General features: G+C 39.0%; 2 protein-coding genes across 5 annotated transcripts in view; one reads left to right on the top strand and one right to left on the bottom strand.

Moving 5' to 3' along the window:
* Window positions 1-379: 379 nt before the first annotated feature.
* The window catches only part of CD274 (CD274 molecule), a 100,968-nt gene continuing 75,467 nt past the window's right edge, over window positions 380-25,880 (top strand). Inside the window, exon 1 of the mRNA XM_081802785.1 lies at window positions 380-404. The gene's annotated coding sequence lies outside the window, so the exon portion shown is untranslated. The remainder of the gene's footprint in view (window positions 405-25,880) is intronic.
* Window positions 15,048-25,880, bottom strand: part of PLGRKT (plasminogen receptor with a C-terminal lysine) — a 53,951-nt gene continuing 43,118 nt past the window's right edge. For all 4 annotated transcript variants that reach the window (XM_006737262.3, XM_081802758.1, XM_081802759.1 and 1 more), the window contains 3 exons: window positions 19,992-20,122; window positions 19,305-19,414; window positions 15,048-15,448 (listed from right to left, as the gene is read on the bottom strand). In XM_006737262.3, coding sequence (XP_006737325.1) covers window positions 15,327-15,448; window positions 19,305-19,414; window positions 19,992-20,122 — 363 coding nt within the window. In that variant the 3' untranslated portion in view covers window positions 15,048-15,326. The remainder of the gene's footprint in view (window positions 15,449-19,304; window positions 19,415-19,991; window positions 20,123-25,880) is intronic.

The following is a 25,880-nucleotide window of genomic DNA, read 5'->3' as shown; positions in this document are numbered from 1 at the left end:
CTTTCTCTGGTTCTACTATATCCAGCCCCAGTTGGAATTAATCTGCATGGTGAAGGTTAATAGATAAACATTAATGCCTTTGAAACAGTCATTTTAGGTACAAAGGGTTAAGTGAAACTATAGATTGATTCTCTAGGCTGTACATTGTAGAAATGATTTCCCAAGTCTCTTGCTGGTAGCACGGTCCATGTGTCACAGTTATGGCCAGTATAACATAAGCACACATGTGGAAGTTTCTGGCAAAGCCTCTGTTTTTTTGATCCAGACAGTAAACCTTCTTCTGTTCCTTTCTTTTCCTGCCTAAAGTACACACTGAGATCCAGAGGTGCAGCAGTCGTCTTGGGACCATGAGGTGAGCAGCATAAGGAGGAAGACCTGTAAACTCAGCACAGCTGACTGGAGAGGTAAGAGTAGCCTGCTGGTATCATTCAGATGCTAAATAGTATTGATGGCTTATTCCCTAGGCTTGTTTAAAGCCCGTTACAGGGTTTTTGTTGTTGTTGTTGTTGTTATTTACAGAGAACACAATGCTAATTGATAAATATATGTGTAAGTGGAGTCATTTTTTATAGAGAAACAAGCTTACTCAGTAGCACTTGACTTAGATATTTTAAAGATTGAAGTCATCATTTGAATGCTTTTACAAGATGGTTTACCACAGATTATCTTTGTACCTCTTAAAAACCAGTTATGTAAGAAGCAGTGAATGTACATTCTGGGACCAGGAGACCTACCTCCAGGGATTTTGTGGAAGACGTGGTGAGGGACTTGGGCCAGGGCAAGATCTGTGGAATTGCTTTGTGTGTCTGGTGCTACATCCTCGTCCTATCCAGGCTGTAAATTTCCTGGGAACTGCCCTTGTTCTTCTGGGTTGGATCTCCATTTCATAGAACTTTGTCCCAAGTGGCAGACAACGTCTGAGGTTCTACAGCTCCTTATTGAATTCCCTTGCTCATGGTCTCCTACCTGCACCACCTTCCAGCCTCCACTCCATCCAGTGGGGGTCAGCCTGTGGTTCTAAGAGAAACTCACTTTTTTAGAGAGATGAGACTCTGCTCTTTTATATTTCACCACTAATCTCTTTCTAGTAGCTTTACATCTTGTAGCAGATTCTCACTGTTTTCTCTGATGTGTCAATAGCAAACAGTCCCACTCAGTTCCCATGATAATCAGTGCTGCTTCAGATCTATTTTTGTTTGTATATTTCTTCCATCATTTCATTGGGATCTGGAGAAGGAGAAGAGGTAAACCCTTGTATTTTTTTTGAGCACAGTGATCAGAAATCAGTGCTGACTGTATATCTCATCGACATCCTTGGGACCACTCTAGATGTTTGTGCTTTCACTTCAGGTTATCATGTTGTTTTATCAAGAAGACTGAAACAAAAAAAGAAGGGAAATTAGGATCTTCAGAAAGTTCTCTTATCAGCAAACCTTTGTATACTTCAATATTTTCTTATTTCTCCTTAAATACCAATAGATGTGCTAAGGGAATGTTCAGAAAGAATTATGCTACTGGATGGATACTTGTGAACAGGGATCTTAGTTTTGTTCACTGATGATACATGTTTGTCATGTAGTAGGCTTTCAATAATAAGTCCCCAAATATGCTGTTGCTCACCGTAAATGTTGATATATTGGGTCAAAAATTAAGGCCCAACATTATATGCTACATTGACATCTGGTGAAACAGGGAGGGACTTAAACGGCCTAACCACAAGTTCCCCACCCTACTTGCTCCCACAGTGGAGTCCAGCTCTCCTAGCCAAACAACTCTACTCATGAGGACCAGGCACAGCTCTTGCCCATCCCTCAGTAGTGGGTTTCATGTTCCTGCCAATCATATTCTTTCACAGTAACCAGGGGTTACCTCCCCTCTTGCTACTATAAGGCCTTCCTCATATAGCCCCTGGTTGTTTGCTCTGTTCTGAGGGCAGCTCCCATTTAGCCTTCTGTGGCATGCAGTGTCCTACCCTGAGCTCTGAGTGTATGTGACTAATAAACTGCTGGCAGTCTCATATGTCCAGTGTTGGGGGTCAAATGTTTATGTGGCCATCCCTATAACCTTGGGGCAGAATTTCCTCCCTCACCAATGGGGTGAATAGGAGGCAATTAAAACATTTGGATCGTGAACAAGGTGGCCCATTCATGACCAAGGACACCTTTAGTCAGCTTTAACTAACTCCTCTTGGCTAACTAACTGGTTCCATGATATGGCAAAGGCCCCCTGAGACAGCTACCAACTGCTGCAGGCTTGTGCTTTGGGTACACTTTTTGTCTTTGTCAATATTTCCATCTCTTCCCACCCTAAAATGCTCTCATCCCCAAGACAAGAATTGTTAATTGACTACACCACAGCTTGACATGTTGTTGGGTTTGGCCTGTGTTTGGCAGGTGGTCTCCGAGTTTCCTACCTGTAAAGGCAGATACAACTAACTTTAACTGTTTGGCTCTTGAGTCCCACTTACCAAAGGTCCAACTAGAACAATGTGGTGGTCACTGCCTCTAGCCTGGTGACCATCACTGGAAGCTTGGCAGCAGCCATGTGGATATTGTGTGTGATTGTGCACCCATGAGATGGGCTCAGAGTTGGCCCTCTGTGAGTTTTGTGGAAAAGAAGGAGACCACTATCCTGGGGAGAATTAAACATAGCACCCCAGCTGCAGGCCTATGGCCAGGTGCTAATGAGAAGAGAAAAGGGGAGGGAGCATTTGGTACAAGTTCCAAAACAGCAGAAGCGTAACTAATTCCACTGTTCTCCTAATACAAAATCCCTAGCCAATGTACCTGGGTTTTGCTTAGTGTTGCTGATTACCAGCATACTAAAGGGCTAATCTGGCAATCATGGAGCTTTATGACTCGCACACAGACCATAGACAAAATGACCTTATCGTATGTGGACCCAGATCCTAGGGAGATTGACTGGCATTCCCTGGAGGAAAAGGTGGTTGCCTACAAGGCTGCTAGGCTTCCAAACTTTTCCCATAACCACCTGCACTATGGGTAATTGGATCAAGACAGAAACTAAAAGCCATGGCTTTTTGCAGTTAGAAATATGAAATATTTTGAGACAAATTGTATACAGAGAGCAAGAGAGATGCAGAAAAGAAAGCCAATAGGTGGGGTGCTGCGATTCATATACCTAACAGCGGACAACCCAGCAGGGCCCTTAAGTACCTCTCCTGCTACTGCTGCCTATGCTTCTTTCACAACACAGATCCTGATCCTCAGAGTTATAGGGGAAAACACCTATGGCATCCCGGTGGCACAGCAAGGAGTTAATTCAAACTTCTTTAAACCCTGTAAAACAACCATTGCCGTGGTGGTGGCCCCTAAGCCTGATGATACTGATTTGAAACTCTGGAGGAAGAAATTTATAAATAAGCATAGGGTAGAGAGGATACCCCCTGCCCTCAAATTATATTTAGTGGCCAACCAAAAAAGGGAGAGAGAGTAAGAGAAGGAAGGAATGAATGAACGATCAAACAAACCTGGCTATAGGGGAAGGGGAAGAAAAAAAAGACCTGAAACAAAGACCCACAGTTAGACCCAATTGGAAGTCCAAAACTTACTAAAATAATGTAAATGGCAAAGAGATAAAGACCTGTTTATTGGCTCTTGAACCTCTATAGCACAGATTCTGAATTAGTTTTCACATCCGCTGAAATGTACCAGTTGCTACCAATTGGACATACTAGACTCAAATTGTACGTACACCTGGGGATCTCACATATTAACATGATACTCGCTATAATCCTCAGAGGTTACTACATATGAAATTAGAGAACAAATAGGTATGTCTCACCTTAACCACTAAGACTGTGGATTTTGCCTAAATTACCCATTGCACCCGTTGCTCTAAAATAGATTTTAGTGAGCACAGATGCTCCAACCCGATAAATGATAAATTAAAATAAAGAAAATAAAGTCTTTGGTACTTACCAATTGGCTTGACAAAACGGGACCCCATTAACCCATCTGCACATTTTTACAAACTGTTGGGCTATTGTGTAAGACTTGTCCCAGGGTACTCCTTATCTCCATTACCCATAATCTAGAATGTTTTCTTCATTAAGATGTCTGATCCTTTGGATTAGCCAATGGCCCATGGCTCCCACTCCCAACCTGGGCCTTTACTCCAGCCCAAAGTTTCCCCAACATTGCAGTACATTAGAATCGCCTGGGGAGCTTTAAGAAATCCTAATGTTATGTTGCATGCCAAAACAATGAAGTCAGTGTATCCTGGTGTGGGAACCAAGCATCAGGATTTTTGAAGATCTCTAGTTGTCCGTAGTGTGCCAAATAGTTGACAAACTACCATGTAGCCACTGCCCAAAGACTCTGGTGAAAGATTTTAGGAATAATGCTATTTAATTTGTTACTTGTGCAACCCTGAAGAAATTGATAAGGTTAGAATTCCTAAATATACCAGTCTTTAGCATAAATGGGTTATGCAATGCTTTAAATGTGTTGTAAAGAGCTAATGTCAGTATTACAAGGATATGCTAATATGGTGGAAAACCCATGTGTATATACAGAAAGGGGAATGTATTTTGGAACTTGTCTAAGGTTCTAGCCAATGTTTTATAGAAACGTATTAATTACTTCAATCTTATATCCGTGGAACACATGTGAAAAATTAATACAAAGATGTTCAGTCATGACTATTGAACCTAAATAATCATACTTTACTCCTTCCTACTTGATTTTCAACATTAACCTTTTATTTTGCAAGGACATCAAATGTCACTTAAAATTTGCATGTATTTGAAGAGATTAACAAGTTATATTTTATATTTACTTGTGTCTGGCTCAATAAACTAACCTTGAAACAGCTCAGAATAATCCTTACTAACTTTTCTCAAACAATTCTCAAGCATGTATTAGCATGCCAGAGAGGACATATTTATTCTGTTGATATTTAAGAAGTATTGTTAGAATCAAGTTTGAACAGAATTTTTATTCTTTTTTTTTTTAAGATTTTATTTATTTGAGAGAGAGAGAGAGTGAGAGTGGGGGGAGAGGGAGTGAAAGAATCCCAAGCCGACTCCCCGCTGAGTAGGGAGTCCAATGCAGGACTTGATTCCAGGACCCTGGGATCATGACCTGAACTGAAGGCAGACACTTAACTGACTGAGCCACCCAGGTGCCAAAGTTTCAACAGAATTGTAAATTGCCTTTCTTATAAAGTGATGATTGTTTAATTCTACTTTTTTGGTTAACATTGACTGATAGATGTGAGTGGCTGTATTCTTTTTTTTTTGAAAAGTAAGGGGGATACCCAAAAGCATTTGAGGTAAGAAATCATCCTGAACTAAGCTGACTGCAATGGAGAAGAAAATTGATTAAAAATCTAGGGCAAGTTATATGCCTCTATAGGATTATGAACTCTCTTCATCTATGATTCAGTGGTTTCTAACAAGTGACTTACTGATTTTTGGTGAGGGTGCTTTTCCTGCTGTTAGGTATGTGTAGAATATCTGCTCATTTCATTACAATGAATGAAGAGACCTTCTTCTTACTTGCCTCCAGAGTGATTATATCGAACCCAATAACCAGCTGTTTTGAATGCCTGGGACCACTTCCCTAAAAGGCACAATTTTCTCTGAAAACCCTATTTTCCTACTTTCAGGTTTTCTTGTCCACAGGTCCAGATAACTCAGGTAATTCTGGATTTTCCAGAAGAGCCCTGATTTCAGTTTTATTCTTTTTAGTAAATATCAATTGTTTAAAGCATCACTAAATGTTATTTGAATTTTCATACCTTTTTTCCTGAAGTATCATCTAAATGCACTAAGCAAATATGGCCCCTGATCATGTCACTTTCCCCAGTTTTATTTCTCAAATATGTTCATTGTGTCCATAGAAAATGAATAGTCATTTTCTGACAAATAGGGTATACAATCAACTGATAAACAGAGAAGAGTTTGCAGTCAGCTGTTTCTCTTTGTAAAATAGAACTCATCAATTTTTTAGTAGAGTGAAAATAGCAATAGACATGGGATATACTTGGGAGAATGTCAGTAAACACTGAACAATAATATTGGGAAATACTGAGTGCTTGTTATCTGCCAAATACTTTGTCTGCATTATCTCATTTTATCCCCCTAAGCAACCCTCTGAGCTGGCTAATATTAGTACTACCAAACTACCAGAGAGGTGATAGGGGAACAGAGATTCAGTCACATGCTCAGGTCTGGTGAGCAGTTGGAATGAAGGTTCATACTGAGACTCTATCTGCAGAGCTTGGGCTCTTAAAACCCTTGGGGATACTGACCACAGTTTCCTGAGAAATTTTGTAAACATGATTTTATTTTTCCCAACCAACAATCATGTTACACGTAATAGTGACAATGTAATATAAGTACCTTTTAAATTGGCATTTTATGCTGCTAGCATCACTAGCAATCTTTCAAAAATCGTCTGTTAATTTTGTATACCTGGAAAGCTAAAAAGTAATGGTTATTCATTACTCTTGAGGAAAAAAGTATACATTCTGAACAAAGTTAGAAGAGAGTCGAAATGATTGGACTGTAGATTCAAAGCTGTGGTTCTCAACTAGGGATGATTTGGAGACATTTTTTATTGTCCAACCAAGACGGTGGGGGGGGGGTTGCTATTGGCATCTAGTGGGTAAAGTCCAGGAATGCTGGTAAACATCCTGCAATGACAATGCATGAAACAGCCCCCTACCACAAAGAATTATCTGGCCCCAAGTGTGCTGAGGTTAAGAAACCCTGGATTAAGGCAACAGAATAGTTTCATTTACACTATTAAAATTATATACTATTAAACACTATTAGAATTATCCAAGTAATTACAAATGCTGAAATGTGATGCATTTAATAAATTTACAAGGCTAATGGTCTGGCGTATTGAGTCTAATAGTATATTTTGGTGAGTTTTAGAATATATTGCTTTTATGCTGGTGTTTAGACTCAAGTTCTTGATTAATTGGCAGAGTACTAGATGTTTAAATATTTCAGGAGTCAACATATTTCTTGAGAGTGTCTACATTCCATATAGAAACTGGTTGATAGGGATGCGTGGGTGGCTCAGTCAGTTGAGCTTCTGGCTCTTGGATTCCAGTCAGGTCATGATCTCAGGGTTATGGGATTGAGCCCCACATCAGGCTCTGCGCTCAGTGGGGAGTCTGCTTCTTTCCCACTCCCTCTTCCCGTCCCCCCTGCTCTCTCTCTCAAATAAATAAATAAATCTTAAAAAGAAAACAAAGAAACCGGTTGATGGCTCAGGACTCAGTCCTATTCTGTTGAGGAGGGGGTTCCTTGGTTACTAGGGGTTTTTTTCCTTGATTGCTTTGACCTTAAAACCCTGATCTCTGCTCACTGGCATTGCAGTGAACATCCCAGGGAACAACTCATTGGGATACTTTTCTCCCAACAACATGAATACTCTTTAGTGAAAACTTTCTATATCCAAATTCTAAATAAAAGGATGTGGCCTATAAAATCTACACCATTAACATAAAATCTAAAAGTAATTTTGTTTAAAAAATTCTGAATATATACATTAGATGACAAATGTTAAAATTCAGTTCTTTCTTTCATTCTTCTTCCCTCCTCTCTTTGAATAATTCCATGCTAAAGCCATTAGGAAGGGCAGAACAAAGGAGGTGTCCAGTGATGGCTCGGAGGGATATGTTGAAAGCTAGGAAAAGTAAGTGGATGCCATCCCCATCCACATTGGGGATGGCAAGGAAGGGAAGGTGGCCTAGTGACAGATGTGTGGGCCTAACTGGTTAAGGTTGGCTTCTGCACGGTGGGGCAGGCTAGTGGGATGAGTGTGATGAGGAAAAGATGTGAGGGGTGGCCCAGCATGTGTAGTCGGAGCTCAAGCAGGGTAAAGAGGGGAATCTGTGTAGGAGGACTTCCCAGCACAGAGTATTGATACTCAAATAGACTGAGAAATGCAAAAAGAAAATGAGATAATGCCTTAGAAATCCTGATGAAAAGTTATTAATAACCAGGAAATCTGTACCCAGCCAATCTATTAATCAAACATCAGAAGAGAAGTTATTTTTAGATATGTAAGGTCTCAACAGGTTTCCTCCATTTACTCTTTCTTAGAAAGCTATAAGAGGGGCGCCTGGGTGGCTCAGTTGGTTAAGCGACTGCCTTCGGCTCAGGTCATGATCCTGGAGTCCCAGGATTGAGTCCCACATCGGGCTCCCTGCTCAGCAGGGAGTCTGCTTCTCCCTCTGACCCTCCCCCCTCTCATGCTCTCTCCCTATCTCATTCTCTCTCTCAAATAAATAAATAAAATCTTTAAAAAAAAAAAAAAGAAAGCTATAAGAGGATGAGTTCCAGCAAATGCGGTAGCACAGCAAAAGGACTAGGAAACTAAAGACCCAATACAGGAATAGGGACAAGGGAACCTCCACCATACGTGAAGGGAGAACTCAGGATGAGAGCTGAGTTCCGGACGTAGAGGGAAAACAGCCTTGGTGGGAACAGGTCAGAAGTCTCCAAATTTCTTCATGAAGGAGATACTGACAGACTAACTGATGTGAATGGATGTCTTGGGAGGAGATTTAGAAACTGACAAAGTGTTCATGGTCAAAGAAGTGATAAATATATAGAACATTAAGGACATGAAACAACAAAATTTACTAATTCCAGAAAAGCAGGAAGCCAAGCAAGAGAGGGAAAGTAATTGGCACGGTTGTGAAAAGTGTTCATTATCATTATAATGCAAACATTGAATATTGATCTAACCAAAATGATCACATAACAATATTGGAAGTATGGGGCAATGGGAAAGATGCAAGTGTGTGTAGTTGTGGTGGAGATGGTGGGATGGGAGAGTTGAAAGCAAATTCCTCGTGATTTGTATCTTACATCAAGAAATAGTATTTTAAAAAATCGGAAACATTCAGAATTGGCTACACTGGAATGTTACTTAGAGATGTAAAGTTAAACAAAGTAACACTTCGGTACTAAAATATGAGTTGCTTTCAACTACTTCCCCTTGCCCTCACCATTTCAGTTTGAACTGATCTGACTTCCAGCCTGTAGCACCTGCATCTCTTGCCAGCAGGTTTTCTCTGGCCTCCAGAGCCCACTTTGCCTAAACACCCTAAGTGCTGGAAAAATAACAGTCCAGAAACACCCCTCCACCAGTGAACTCCAGAGTAGGTTATAAATACCCCGGCTCTTTCATTCTTTGGGTCGGATAACTCTGGGGTAAGGGGGATTCTAAACCATTTCTCAGAGTTCCCCAGCAGGATTAAGTTGCTCACAGAGGTAACTTCCTGGGTAAGATTTCATTTACTAGCTTTCTTCTCTGTCCTATCTTACTTCACCAATTCCCCACCAACGTTTCTGGGATTACCTGCCACGTAAATGACTTGCTCAAGTCACTATTGCAAAATTTGCTTCAGGGAGATTTTACACTGAGACAGCTAAAAAAGATAAAAGTGAATATCTCTGAGGAAAAAGAAATGGGAGGGAGGGTGGACTGTTTTTAACCATGACCCATGAACCTATTTGAATTTTTTCTTTTCCTAAAACACTCCTAGTAGGAAATTGATGTCTCTGCTTGAATTGCTGAAGAGAACTTATTAAAGTAGAACAGAACTCCCTTTGCCTGCCTACTTAGACTTTCAGGCTGTTTCAAAGATGTCAGGCTTGTCCTAAGCTTCCAGTTCAGACAAGGAAATTGTCTGGAAGGTCAGTCCAGTACTCGGTCCAGTCCATAGTTATTGAATTCAGAGAAGTAGCCATCCTTGCCACAAACTGTATTCAAACCCCAGGTGTCTTTTTATTGTTTCTAGTTCTTGAAAGAGCGTTAGTTGGAATCCTTTCAAAATGTTTAATTCCTTGAAGATGAAAAGAAAGCATTCCTGAGGGCAACTTTTCTCTGGAGTAATTTAAGAAGATGTGAAATGGTCAAGTATTTCAATCCATCTTGGGTTCCTAACATTCTCTCTCTCTCTTTTTCTCAAATCCCCTTGGTGGGTAGAAATGGTGCTACCTTCTACTCAAGTCAGATCCTGATCAGCAATAAATTAATGGTGAGGGGATGGTAGGAAGAGAAGGAAAAACAGTCACCTATTCCTCAAAGCCCAGTCATATTATCCTGACATCCTGACAGCTTTTCACAGACTTCCTTTATCACATTTCAATGTCAACTTTTACATGTATTCAACAGCTGTTTCCTTATAGTTTTTTTAAACCTTCACAAGCCAGAATCCCAGATTGCCAGTCCTCCCTAGGACATGACTTCATGTGGACACATCCTGAACTTTGTTCCTCTAACACCAAATGAAATGCCAAAACCAGCTCAGGGTCATTGTCTGCCTATCCCTTATGTCCAGGCAGAGCAGAAAACATCCACAGAGTGCTGCTGGCCAAGGATGAAGTCCTCCAAGAAAAAATAAATAAACTGAGGTTAGCAATCCATCATTTGACCCCATGACACTTGTGGACTGAGAAATTGTGAACCAGGATTGTCATCTAAACCTGAGACTTAGCAATATCATTGAGTCTTTATCACTGGGATACAGGTTTCCAGTTACTTTTATTGTTGGTCATGATGAATTTGTTCTACCCAGACACACTTCTTACTGTCATCCAAGTTGCCAAAGGAATAAGTTAGCACAGCAAAATAAACTGGCCTGCAAGAGAATCCCACCAAAGGTGACTTTGGTCCCTGGGGGCTCAGCTCCCCCAACCAGTGGCTCCCTTGGCAACCAATTTTGGGCTATTTACTATAAGAGGCATTTGAGTCAGCTCCATCCCTTCATGAAGGCTACCCTTCTTTGGCCCTCTTCTTATTTTCCTTATTTTCTAGGCCTTTCTCACTCCCCCTCCTCTGCCCCTAGCCAGTCTGGGCTTCCTGGTACACCTGCAGCCCAAACATTGCTCCAGTCTTCATAAACTCCAAGAGTGACCCAAAGTTACCAGTAGAAAAATCAGCAGAGATGCTAAGTAGTCATCCCTGAGTACTAGAAACTACTTTCTGCAAATTGGACAGTTGGTAGGATGCAGGATATTCCTGAAATCTTCTGTAGGCATTCACAAGGCCAAACTTAAGGAGCATTTCCAACTCTCTTGCAGAACAGACACACTCCAAGGCCAAGAGATAGTGTAACCCCTGAGTAACAGGCTTTATTTAATAATATTTCCCTAGCAAGAGTTTGTTCCTGTCTCAGAATAGTTGAGCAGAAAAACTTTCTGGGTTCTGGCTAGTGTCTCTAGAATATCGCATTTGAACCTGCTTGTATTAATATTGTTGAAGTCTATAAAATATAATATGAATTTCAGATTGCTCATATTCAGATTACATTGGTTGTAGATTATTTTTTGGAATTTGAGTCTGCTCCCTCCTCATCCTCTTCTAACCCCTGCCCTTGTAATCCCCTCTTCTAAGATTCTGAGGCTGAGTATATATGATAGTTTAAACATACATTTTTGATTTTGACTTTCATTGTTACTGTTCTTTCAGAGTCATGCAGCATGCTGCATTGGAAGGAGTCCTGCCAGGGATTCAAAACACCAACATTTTAGTACAAACTACCATTACCAGATGTGGAATTTTAGGTAAATCACTAAAGGCCTCCATTTTCTTGAGAAAATATAAAATAGGGGCTTATACTAGACCATTTTAAGGGTCTTCTCTTTTTAACATCTTGACAATAATTCCAGTATTTGTCATTAAAACTGTTTTGAGTAGATTTGGGGCACTTCTATAATCTTTACAAAGTGTAGCTAGACCATAAAGGACCCTTCAGCGTTACCCCCAAACACAAATTGAGTTGGGTGGAACACCATATAAACTTTATTTGTAATTTTAGTGCCTGTAATTTTAGTCCCCAGTTCTCTCATTTAAATATGATTTTAAAACATTCAAAATGGTTAAGTACTATGCTCTTATAAACTATATTTTTACCATTATGTTTTATTATTATAAAGTGATTTCCAAGAAGGGTCATTCTGCTGCAGAGAACTTCTGGGCCCATATTTATTTCCTTTACACCACGACTTAACCTCCACATGAAGCAGAGGGAGTCCCTGCATTGTTTTGGTTGGGTCAGCAGTGTCTTGGGGGAAGATGGACAGTCACATGGAGTAGGGATGAGATCCCCCCACTTCAACTTTCTTCCTAATCACTGAAAAGACATCAGGTGAGGCTACCATTATTCTAATCTCTAAATCTTTGCTTATAATCAGACCTTAGTTTCTTATTTTTCTCCTAATTTACTTTCTTATAATAATTTCTTCATTCTTCTTGTAATATCACAAAAATCTGTGATTATAAGCTAGCTGAACAAAGACCACATCATATTCAGTATTTAGAAATATCAGATGCCTGGGGCGCCTGGGTGGCTCAGTTGGTTAAGCGACTGCCTTCGGCTCAGGTCATGATCCTGGAGTCCCGGGACCAAGTCCCGCATCGGGCTCCCTGCTCGGCGGGGAGTCTGCTTCTCCCTCTGACCCTCCTCCCTCTCATGCTCTCTGTCTCAAATAAATAAATAAAATCTTAAAAAAAAAAAAGAAATATCAGATGCCTGGTTGGTAATCATAACTTAATAATAGTAATAATAGGGGCGCCTGGGTGGCTCAGTCGTTAAGCGTCTGCCTTCAGCTCAGGTCATGATCCCGGGGTCCTGGGATCGAGTCCTGCATCGGGCTCCTTGTTCAGTGGGGAGCCTGCTTCTCCCTCTCCCTCTGCTGCTCCCCCTGCTTGTGCTCTCTCTCTCTGACAAATAAATAAAAATCTTTAAAAAAAAAAAAAAAAATGACAAAACTGGGCAGTTGGAAACACACAACCAAAAATTAAATCACTTTCCTATATTATGAAAAAAAAAAATAATAGTAATAATAGTAATTAATGCAAATACTAACATAATGGCTAAGAAAGAGCTCAACAGTGTCAGAGCAAAAATATTTGTCCATTCAATTATAAATATTATATTCAATAATATAATAATAATAGTATTATTATATTTAATAATAAATAAGGGGAAAAGCCTTGGATAATAATCAATAATACCAAAGACAATTGGGATATATTTTAATATAGTTGAATTGCAAAGCCATTATTTAATAGCTTTGACTTTTGCCTCACAATTGGGAGCAAACAAAAATGTGAATGTGTGTATTTAGCAGAGGCTCTATTGAGTAACAATTATTAATGGGTTCAGGGTCAATGCCAGGGTGAGAAGCAAATGCAAATGAATGGCCTGGTGGTCCAGAGGTTGCTCAGATCCTGCTGTGTTGCATATCAACACAAATCCTGTGTAAGGTCTTTAGCCAGTCAACCCTTGCAGGGCACTCAAACCCATTCTTGGTGATCTCTGGCTGGACCAAGTTAGGAATGTTTAGACAGCATGACTAAATTTAAGGGGAAAGAAATACAATTCCAGCTTCTGGCATGGTCCACAAATCAGTGCTGGATCTTAAGCATCCCTTAGACCATCGGTGTGCTTCCCAATCACTTCTTTCCTATATCCTCCAGAAAAATCCATGCTAATGACTCAATGAAGTGAAATTACCTTCTTCTCCTTCCACAACCTCAAATGACTTTCCCAGTTTTGCTATTCTTGCAGATTCTGGGATCTTCCTCCTGTAATAGACTGATTCCAGTGAAACCCCAATGCAGATTCTTAAACACACACACACACACACACACACACACACGCACATGCAACATACCTGGTTACCCTCAGGATAGAGTGCAAATTCCTTAAGCCCAGAGCTAGTCAGGAGATAAGCTGTGCCTCCAGGCTCATTTCTTAACTCCCTTACCGGAGGAAACCTTTGTCCCAGGCAAATGGAACCAGCAGCAAATCCTTGGACTTGACAGCCTTGTCTTACCTTTAATCACTTTAATCAAGCTTCTTCTGCCCAGCCTGCCTCCTTATCTCCATGGAGTACTTCAGTGCATCCTTCAAGACCTCAACCAAAGTTCTCTCCAACTATGATTGTATCAAAACCATATGTTGATATGTGGTCAGCTGCTTGAGGGTAATGGCTATTGTATTCATGCTTGTTTTCTCCTTTCAGGTTTCATCTCCTATTATTTCGCTTGACCTTTCTATTCTTTCTCCATGCCAAGTCTCTGAGTCTCTGGCTCTTCCCTTTGTGGAGAGATCCCTTCCCTGTCCCCATACCTGCTCTTCACAGGACTGGCTAATTCATCATTCAGCTCTCAGCTCAAATGTTACTCTTCAGAGAGGCAGTCCCTACTGTCCCAGATTTATAGTCCCCCCTCCCACATCCTCCCAATCATTCTCTTATCATCCTGTTTCATTTCTGCTGAAGCATTCATAACCATCAGAAATGGTCTTCTTTATCTCCATGTTTATTTGTTCCTTTCCTCAGTTCTCCCACCGCTTACTAGAACATATTCCACTGCCTAGGATGCAATAACCTTGTCTTCTCATTCACTCATGTAGCCCTAGTGTCTACAATAGTGCTTGATACAGAGTAGGTATCAGGAAATGTCTTTGGAATTATTGTATCATCTTTAGGGGTTACAACTGTGGGAAGAGGTATAAGCCCAGTTACAAGTATAGGTTTCCCAGTGAGTGAAAATAAAAAGGTGTAGGCATCCTCATCAACGTTCCGCCATTCCCACCTCTTCAGCAACTCTGTCCTGAGTCATCATTTGAATGTTTTTACCTTTTGTCTTTCACAGCTGTATTTGCATGTCCAGAATGTGTTAAAGACCTAAGCTTTTCAAAGCCTTTTAGAGCATATTCACTGGAACCAAACCATTTAGGTGCAAGTCTCAGTTCTGTCCATGTATGACCTTGGGCAAGTAATTTAAGCTCTCTGTGCCTTAGTTTACACATCCATAAAATGATGCCTGCCTCAAGGGACTGTTGGGATGATTACAATAACATATGCAAGACACTCAGAACAGTAGCCATAGTAAGTACAATATACATGTTAGTCATTAATATTAGTTGTTTTCTATCATGTGGAGACAGGACACAATTGACAAATCCAAATAAAAGAAGTATCTGTGGGATAAATGTGATGGGGAAAGTGTGTGTGACAGAGAAATGAGAGCAGCAGGACATTTGCTTCCAGGAATTCAAAACAATATAATTTATTAATTATACATTTAGATATTTGTAATACACACATACATAGGAAATATGAAAGTTATTTAGCGTACCTCCATGATTTTGTGCTGATGTTATAAATTTTATTTTAAAATAGTTTAACAAAACCCATCTTGCATTTTAATATTTTAAAATAAAATCCATGATATCAAAATCTCAATCATCTAAAAATTTGTAAAAACCATGATTCAAGTCAATAATTGTGTTTTGAGATTTGGTGGGTAAACATGATTTCATTTGTCTATGAAGAATTTACTCTGTTTCCTTCTGGCTTTTTCAAGGTTTTCAAAAGTGATCATGCCTCTTGGCAGCTGCAACTTACTCTTTTCTGTTTCCAGTATGTTCTCAGCTTCACCTTAAATAAAGTACAGAAATATGCAAGGTGACAAAAAGGTCATTAGTGTTTTGTGAAAAAGCCAAATTGCTATATTCCAGTGACAAGCTGTAACACTGTGTGGAGGCATGCCTCTAAATCTCACACTTAAATATTTCACCTGTTGTCCTCAGGAGAAGCCATCTCCCAAAGGAAGGCCATTCTTTCCTTTGGGAGGAAAAAGGAATTCTGAAGACTGAGAGAGAGAGAGATCAATCAGGGGCACCTGGATGGCTCAGTTGGTTAAGCCTCTGCCTTTGGCTCAGGTCATCCTGGGATCAAGCCCCACATCGGGCTCCCTGCTCAGCAGGTCTGCTTCTCCCTCTCCCTCTGCCACTCTTCCCTGCTTGTGTTCTCTCTCTCTTAAAATAAGTAAATATATAAATAAATCTTTGAGAGATCAATCAGATGCCATAGGTTTTACTTGACAGAAGACAGCATTTTAAGATGTAGAAGAGAAAGAATACCAAGTAATATTTTTTTCCTTGAAGGAAAGTCAGGACGGTAAGCATTAGTTGTGTTTGGAGGGGTTTGGGACGGAGAAACCAAATATAGTCTTTGCTATATTGCCCCTTAATATGTGACATGAGAGAAAATAAAGCTTAATAAATTTCTGCTTTTTCAGGAAAGCTATCTTTTACCTGAAACCACTTGTAAATACCCAAAATAATATTAAATGTTCTTTAGTCTGTATACATACATGCACACAAGTATAAGCATTTTTAAAAAAGATTTTATTGATTCATTTGATGGAGAGACAGTGAGAGAGGGAACACAAGCAGGGGGAGTGGGAGAGGGAGAAGCAGGCTCCCTGTCGAGCAGGGAGCCCGATGTGGGGCTCAATCCCAGGACACTGGAATCATGACCTGAGCCGAAGGCAGACGCTTAATGACTAAGCCACCCAGGCGCCCCAAGTATAAGCATTTTTATAAACAATTCCTCTTTCAAGTAACAGCGAGTAATTTCTTAGGCCCAGTTGAAGACTAATTAGCAAAATTAAAAGAAAATTATAGTATACATTGTTGACATTCTATAAACCTTCTTTGGGAATGAAAGCAAATGTTTCTTTTTAAGTACTTCTCTTTTAGCACACAATTAAGTTATACTCCAGACAGAATAGGGCAGGCTACAATTTTGAAATTATAACATTTCAACCATCTGCAATCATATTTTTTTTTGCTCAGTCTTAAATAGTAAATAAAAATCATTATAAATTGTATGTAATTAGACATGGGGCACCTGGGGGGCTCAGTCGTTAAGCGTCTGCCTTCGGCTCAGGTCATGATCCCAGGGTCCTGGGATGGAGCCCCGCATCAGGCTCCCGGCTCAGCAGGGAGTCTGCTTCTCTCTCTCCCTCCACCCCTTCCCCAGCTCATGCTCTCTTGCGCTCTTCTCTCAAATAAATAAATAAAATCTTTTAAAAAATATATGTGATCATACAGGCCTCTAACGACTGACTAAATGTTTCCATGTGATGTGCCTCACATTTGGCAAATTCTCACGTGTTTGCAGAAGGGCTAATGATAAAGTCCGTCAAACAAGGACTGGGTATATCTTGGGTTTATCACTAGTTAACAGGGCTAAATGTTAAAACCTAAACTTTCAAATACCGCAAGTTTCCTGGTTGACTGTAAAGTTGTATTTTTTTTAAACAGGAAATTCCCACCTGTCTTAAAAGTTTAAAATTGTACGTTCTGTGGACTCTGATGGACCTGTAATAAAATTACTTCCCAAATATACAATCATGATGTTCCTAGAAAATAAACTTGTTCTCTATTAGTAATATGTTCAAGTGAATGATGATTAATTTTAATTTTTATGAGGCACTGAGAATTCTAATGTCCATATAAACAATGAAACAGAGTTGAACTCAGACTAATGAATTCTTAAGCAGATGAGTAACATGAAAGTGAATGGGTTATTGAAATGGGCTTTAACATTGGCAAATCAGTTGTGTAGTTAGTTTCCAGCTTAAAATGGGATTAGACTCCAAAATTTAGTTTGTATATCAGTGTTTTAGAACTCGAAATACATTTTCCCATAGTGATAATGCAAGAAATCACTTGCTAGGCCGCCAACAAAAAACTGTTCAGTCCACAATATAGCTGAACTATGATACCGATAGTGCTTGACCCCAACGGACCTTTTAGCAGAGTTTCTGTGTGGAAAATGTATTTCCATCTTCAATGGGAATTTTTAAGAACATATAATCCTTGTATCTCCCTAGGCCTGGGAAAGAGATGTTCTACTCCCTACTCCCAATACCTGCAGAGGAGTCGGCACTTCCTCCTTTCCTGTACCAAATCGGTGCCCACAGAGCTTTAGCGATAGTGATGTGCCCATAGATATAGCCCAGGAGAGGAAAGGATGGCAAAAATGAAGGCTTGGGAAAGCACAGTTTCCAATATGCTTTGGGTTTAAGCCTCGAGAAGAAGGGACATGGGCCCCATGAGAGAGTCTTCCTGGTACGGGAATGAATTCTGTGGCAGCAGTGCTATTTTCTAGGGCAGTCAAAGCCAGAGTTTGTGAGAGCAGCATGGTGTGGTGATTATTTAACAACCAGCTCTCCAGAAAAACAAATGTACATGAGTTATAAACTTATGAACATAAGTTTATTATAAATTTTACTTATATAAAATAGATGTAGCATATAATTTATAAAAAATAATGAAATGTTCAATATACTTTATTATAAATTTCACATAGCAAATGGATTCTCACGGAATGTTTTTACTGACTTCTGTTGGACTCTCATATTCATAGCTAAGCTATAGTTGCAATTGATGAGGGACTGTAATTCCAACATGAATGATGGTGGTATTTTCATTTACCCTAACAAATAGGACAAAAGTGGAAACAATGACATATGTTGGAAATTTTTTTGTTTGGAAATGATGTAAACAACTTGGCTGAGTCTGATAACAGTTTTTAAATGTTAGGAGAATATTTCCTCAATTGTTTGTGCTATTCACAATGTAATGGCTACTGACACAACAAAAATTTAAGCATAATCTGCAGTATTTAACATTTGCTTCATCACTTCCTTAAATCTAGACTATGGGTTGGCAAGTTTTCTTAAAAGGGCCAGACAGTAAATATTTTAGGTTTGTGGGGCCTTATATCTCTGTTGCACTAACTCAGCTGTCATGGTAATGGGAACACATCCATAGACAATTCAGAAATGAATGGGCATGTCTGTTTTAATAAAACTTTACTTTCAAAAACATGTGGCCACCCTGCAGGCCGTAATTTGCCAAACCCTGGCTTAGACGGTCAACAAAATAATAATTCAAGCCTTTTTGTGGTGTTTGCAGATTCCTTGGTATAAATATTCCCACCACGACCAACTTCATGCCACTGAAGTTGGAGTTGTATCTGTTATCTTATTGTGTGTGTATTGTATCTGTACCCTATCACACAGGTACAATAGATATACATAAGACAGATACACATAACTTCAGAGTACAGATAAGAGTAAAATAATGAAAAACTGGTAAGTTCTGAGTATTATTGCCATTGTTTTTAATATAATTTAATATTATTTTTGTAATTTATTTAATTGTAAGTTTATCTAATTTAATGTTTAATAATGACTGTATTTAACAACCAGCTTACAAATTCCTGAAAATTTGATAGTCAGTTCTTGTGAGCTGGAATGAGCTGACTCCAGCATACTGCTGTGAGAGGGAGCAGAAATGTTGGTCACTGGAAGCTCAGGGAGAAATGTTGGTCACTGGAAGCAGTCTTGTCAGAATGTTCATAAATCAAGGGTCATAAGAAGAGGATCCTTGAATCAGAAAATGAATCAGGAATACATTCTAGTTTATCAAAGACTGACCTTTCATTCTTTGTAGAAGGGTTCCATATCCTAAGTCATACTGGTATGTGAAGATGAAGCTTAATGGAATAATAGGGAAGAGGAAGGCTGGCTTCTTCCTTCTTATTGCTCTGGTTCAAGAACAAAAAAGAAAAAAAATATTAAGAATGACCTGTAAATACGTATCTCTATACTCAATGAAAAAAAAATTACCTGCTTTTTCAAAGAATGTTCTCCATTTTAGAAGTTACTTAGTTCATTTGAGTCTCCTATGGAAATAGGATTTTCTTACCCACCACGCCTCACCAGATTCTGCAATTCTCAAGGGCAGAATTTGTGATTTGCCCATCTTTGTTTGATGTTGAGGCTCAGATTACTCATTTAAAAAATGGTTAAGTATTGATATCTGCCCCTTAGGGATTATGGAGATAAATTTGCAGAGGCCTTCTTCTATCTTGGTGTCAAGTCAGTCCTCTCTCTAACTTACATAATGGTGACAAGGATGGAAGAAATCTGAGGAACTAGAGGTAGAATTGACTATTTCTACCCTGGTTCTACAGTCACTTCCAAGTGCTAAGCTATAAGGGGTTATATATACACTATTTGGACCAAAGTCCTATCTTGGCCAACTTGATAGTAATATGATAATGTCAAAAACAAAAAGAAGCAAATTATTTAAGAAAAATTTAAAGTAAATAGCAAACATACCCAGCTGTTAAAGAGATGGCTGCAATGCCAAAAAAAGTTCCAAAATATTTGAGGAATTCCCGAGACCAAGCAATCTGCAAGGCCATTTGTCTTTCTCTCATTTCATTCTGCATCATTAGCTGCCTTTCCAGCTGAGGATGAAACAAATGACAAAGTCTGGTTATTCATCTTTTGATTCTGAGCACAGAGTTAATAATCTGCTTTTCCAGGGGATTTTCACACTTCAGTTGCTTTGATTTGTCTTTTTTTTTTTTAAATCTCAGTAGACTTTGACTAAAGCTCTTCTGGATAGCTATCCCCACCTGTCACCTTGGCAGTGAAATCTTCCTGGAATATATACAGAATAGATGTGATATTCTTCTTCTGTGTCCTGAGGTCTCGAATGCGTGTGGTCTGGGGCTTTTATTCAACCCTAAAATACATGTTCAGTATATTCTGTCACATGTGAGGAAAGATCTATGTGCCTTTAAATGCAGGTACCTCTTATTGATCTTTATTACAACTTGCACTGAAATTATTTTGCCTTCCAAATTTATCCAACTGCAAATTGACATTCATGTGGAGTAGCAGGTCCATATCATATTATGGTAAGATGGTAGAGGGTATTCTTCTGAGACATCAATGGAGATTTTTCTTTGCCACTATTCTCTTGATGCCTCAAGTCCTTTGTCACTTTAGTCAGTGTCTTTCACTGCAGTGGAGCAGAAAGCAGGTATAGCCCAGAACACAGAAGGAGACTGGATTTCTGGATGGATTTTTAGAAAACACACAAGAGAAGCAACAGTGTAGAAGCCTATTATTTTGAGAAAGATTCTTGAGAAAAGTTTTTTAAATTCTAAAACCTTGGCACTGTGTATCATTAGCAGAACCTAGAGGAGAGCAAGCATAGAATTCATGATGTAGACCATAGGGTGGGGGGGAATGAGTAATAATGTGACTCAGTTTTTTCTTCTTGCCTTCTTTAAACTGTGAGAAGAAACTGGAAGAGGAAAAAGGAGACTTTAGATATAAAGATGGGGCTTGGTTCCTTGGCCTCTCTTAGGGGTTGAAACTCTGGAGAGTTGTGATGGATTTGGGATTTGGGAATCCCTGGACAGAGAGCACTTGTATACCTATATTCTGTCAAGAATTCTGGGAAGGGGCAACTAAAGTAGAGCAGAAATGGTTTCAGGGCAGATCTAAGCTTAGAGCAGATCTGAGAGAGGCCAAGGGGTGTGGAGAATGTTTGCAAGGTTCCCATATCAACCTGAAGAGGGGCACAGTTGGTAGCTGAGAATTGAAAGCAGGTGGCTTACCAGGTAGTCACCAAAACCTAGAGACTGGGGATCCTTTACAGACACTTAGGTAGAGGCCATAAAACAAGTGCTGGGCAGGGAAAGTGGCTGGATGTCAGAGGATTAGCAGTACCCTAGAGTGCAGAGGTGATGGCCAAACCAACCTGAAACATGGTGGAACACCCAGAACAGATCACCTGGCACTGCCCAGGTTGATCAAACAGAAAATAACTACAGAAGCCTCCTCCAACCAGATGTGCCTTCCCCGTGACCATGCCACTCGAGCTTACTTGGACTCAAACCGAGATGGGGCAGGGAAAAAAATGGACAGAGAAGGGGAGAGGGCCAAGCTGAATTTTAAGAAGTGAGTTTTAAGGTGAAGTAAGTTTTAAGGTGAGTCCCTTTGACTTGTCAAAATTAAATTTGCCCTCAGCAGTAGAAATTGAAGTTCATTTTGGGTTCAGTTAGAGAGTAAATAGTGTTTTTGCATACATGATTATTTAGCATGTGAAATTCATCCTTGCTATATTACTTACTTAAAAAACTTACATGATAGTTCATAGTATCCCTCCAAAGTGATGTAGAATGCATGAATTAATCATTTGTGTTGTTATCAAAAGGCAGCTGAATCCAGTCACGACACAGATGAATGCAAGATCAGCGGTTCTGAATCTTAACTGCACATTGTGAGCATCTAGGGAGCTTTTCAAAATCTCAATGTCCAGGCCCACATGTCAGACCAATAAAATCAGGAGGGACCAATGAAACCAGGATCTGGAGTTAGGACCAGTCATTAGTATTTTTTAAAGGTTGCCACGTAATTCCAGTGTACAGCTAGGATTGAGAACCACTGCTTGAAAAAACTCACAGCCTAGGTTTTTCCCACCAGAGATCAAGCTGAAATATCAGTCTGAAAACTGATCCTCTTGGAACTCTCAAAAGATTGGGGACAGAGGGCTTTTTAAGGTGGTGGAACCCATCTGTATGGTACTGTCATGCTGGATACGTGATACCTGCATTTGTCAAAGCCCTTTAAACTTCACAGCACGCAGTGAACCTCATTGTATACAGTAATGGGGCATCCAAGATTCTGGCACAGAAAAAGGACATCAAGGAAAAACTAATGAAATTTGAATATGGAATTTATTTAAAAGTGAAATACCAATGTTAATTTCTTAGTTGTGACAACTGTGCCATAGTAATGTAAGATATTAACTGTAGAGTATACAAAGGGTAGGGTATTCAAGAACTCTGTCCTCTTTTTCTATAAATCTAAAAGTGTTCTAAAATTTATTTTTAAAAACGGTTATGAACAAATCCTATATTCTAGGTCTCTTCTACTGATAAGAATAGAGGCACGTATCTCCATATATCAAAGATAAATTGTGAAAATCAGCAGGATTGTGTAACTGCAACAAACTCTTGAGCCTAGAGTAAAAAAAAAAAAAATCTATGCATACCTTTTCCATGGGAAAAATTTCCTGATGAAAGATGTCATTGAGCTATAATTTTAATTATCAATTAAAGCTCTATTAACTACCTGTACTTCATAAAATTATGCTTAAAATCATAGGTCTAGATCTAAATACATTTAAAAACTCAAATTAATAAGGGGCACCTGGGTGGCTCAGTTGGTTAAGTGTCTGCCCTCAGCTCAGGTTATGATCCCAGGGTTCTGGAATGGAGCCCCGAGTTGCATCCTGCTCCCTGTTCAGCAGGGAGTCTGCTTTCTCCTTTCCCTCTGCCTGTTCTCCTGCTCATGCTCTCTCTCTCTCTTAATCTCAAATAAATAAATAAAATCTTAAAAGAACCAAATTAGTTAATAATTTATTACCAAACTTCTTCAGTAGCCATAAAGGGATAATTATGTTGAGGCAGTTGTTAATTTATCAATAATAGGCATCATGTAACTAAGTGTTCATTCATTTTCACCGTTCTTCCCCCAATATTGACACTAATGAGAAATAAGAGCAAAAGAGAACATGTACAGTAAGTTTCCTTAGCAGTCTTTAACCCAAATCATAAATGTAAAATTCTTTATTTTATTTTATTTTAATTAATTATTTTTAAAGTAATTTTACAAGACTTGTTTACAAGAATGTTTAATTATAACTCTGTGGTCATACGCCCAAGAATAATAACTAAATCTATGTTAATTTATTTTCCTTCTTTGTTTATGTATTTATTTATTAGAAAATCAATTAAAATATAGTGTATTATTAGTTTCAGGGGTAGAATTTAGTGATTCATCAGTTGCATACAACACCCAGTGCTCATTACATTAAGTGCCCTCCTTAATGCCCATCACACAGTTACCCCATCCCCCCACCCACCTCCCCTCCAGCAACCCTCAGTTTGTTTCTGAATTAAGAGTCTCTTATGGTTTGCCTCCTTCTCTGATTTCGTCTTGTTTTATTTTTCCTTCCTTTCCCCTATGTTCATCTGTTTTGTTTTTCAAATTCCACGTATGAGTGAGATCATATGATAATTGTCTTTCTCTGATTGACTTACTTCACTTAGCATAACACCCTTTAGTTCTATCCATGAGGTTGCAAATGTAAGATTTCATTCTTTTTGATGGCTGAGTAATATTTCATTATATGTATATACCACATCTTCTTTATCCATTCATTTGTCGATGGACATTTGGGCTCTTTCCATATTTGGGCTATTGTGGACATTGCTGCTATAAACATTGGGGTGCATGTGCCCCTTTGAATCACTATGTTTGTATCCTTTGGATAAATATCCAGTAGTGCAATTGCTGGGTCGTAGGGTAGCTCTATTTTTAACTTATTGAGGAACCTCCATACTGTTTTCCAGAGTGGCTGCACCAGCTTGCCTTCCCACCAACAGAGTAAGAGGGTTCCCCTTTCTCCGCATCCTTGCCAACATCTGTCGTTTCCTGACTTGTTAATTTTAGCCATTCTGACTGGTGTGAGGTGGTATCTCATTGAGGTTTTGATTTGGATTTCCATGATGTGGTGTGATGTTGAGCACTTTTTCATGTGTCTGTTGGCCATTTGTATGTCTTCTTTGGAAAAATGTCTGTTCATGTCTTCTGCCCATTTCTATTTTAAAAGAATTTTAGATCTTTTCATAATATTAATTTTTTTGTCTCTATTATTTTTTGGTATTGCTTTACAGAACAATTTGAAATTAGAATGTTTCAGATTATGACTTCAGACTAGTGACCTTACACGTTTATCTGATACTACTTTAACAATTATAGAACCATAGTTAATTTTAAACAGAACATAATAAAAGGGAGCTAGGTTATTAGAAATAACTGTGTATAGTAGGAGAAACCACATTCTGACCATCTGCATAAAACTGTTATATCTGCTCTTTCTTGTGTATTTTAATTCTTCAGTTTCTTTGTTTAAAAAATATTAAGAACAGGGGCGCCTGGGTGGCTCAGTTGGTTAAGCGACTGCCTTCGGCTCAGGTCATGATCCTGGAGTCCCGGGATCGAGTCCCGCATCGGGCTCCCTGCTCGGCAGGGAGTCTGCTTCTCCCTCTGACCCTCCTCCCTCTCATGCTCTCTGTCTCTCATTCTCTCTCTCAAATAAATAAATAAAATCTTTAAAAAAAAATAAAAATAAATAAATAAATAAATAAAAAATATTAAGAATAGCCACAAAATTACTGATCTCAGTAATTTGTCGATCTCTTGAGTTTCAGAAGGGACAGTTACATAAAGGTCCACAAACCACTTAATGCAAGTTTTCCTTGCATTTTGTATTAACAATAATACAATGATTAAATTTTACTTGGACACATAAAACATTTTCAGAGCACAGAGAAGGCAATGACAGTGTCCTATAAATTATCTACATTGCATTTTTTTATATTGAAGCCTTTTCTATTTTGAGAAATAATTAGGCCATTCTCAAAAAAATTCAATTATGTCTGTGTTTTTAGTTTCCAGTGGTCTCTTAACATGCATAATGTATTCCCAAGTAACAGAAAAGTTCTGTTTTTATTTGCTTCATTGGGCAATGCCAAAAAGTATTCTATGTGTCCTGCCACAAAAGAGGTTTATTTTTACCAGAAATGAAAATATTTTGTATTTGTCTTTGCCTTTGTTAAATTAACAGAAACATTATTGATACCCTCTAAACTAAAAGCAAGATCAGAAGTTCAGATAAAAAGAAAACAAACTAAGATTGTTAAAATAAAGCAACTGTAATGAAAGCTGTGACAAGTAGATTTATCCTTAAATTGCTCTACAGATATTTTAAATGCTAAACATCCAAAATAGAGCTACCATACAATCCAGCAATTGCACTACTGGGTATTTACCCCAAAGATACAAAAGTAGGGATCCGAAAGGGTACATGCACCCCAATGTTTATAGCAGCAATGTCCACAATAGCCAAACTGTGGAAAGAGCCAAGATGTCCATTGACAGAGGAATGGATAAAGAAGATGTGGTATATATATACAATGGAATATTATGCAGCCATCAAAAGGAATGAGATCTTGCCATTTGCAACGACGTGGATGGAACTGGAGGGTATTATGCTGAGCGAAATAAGTCAAACAGAGAAAGACATGTATCATATGACCTCACTGATATGAGGAATTCTTAATCTCAGGAAACAAACTGAGG

Source organism: Leptonychotes weddellii, chromosome 14 (assembly GCF_054177405.1).
Source record: "Leptonychotes weddellii isolate Sample4059 chromosome 14, ASM5417740v2, whole genome shotgun sequence".
In the NCBI taxonomy this organism is placed as follows: domain Eukaryota; kingdom Metazoa; phylum Chordata; class Mammalia; order Carnivora; family Phocidae; genus Leptonychotes; species Leptonychotes weddellii.
Note: the sequence above shows the minus strand (reverse complement) of the source record. Positions and strands in the feature narration are given on the sequence as shown.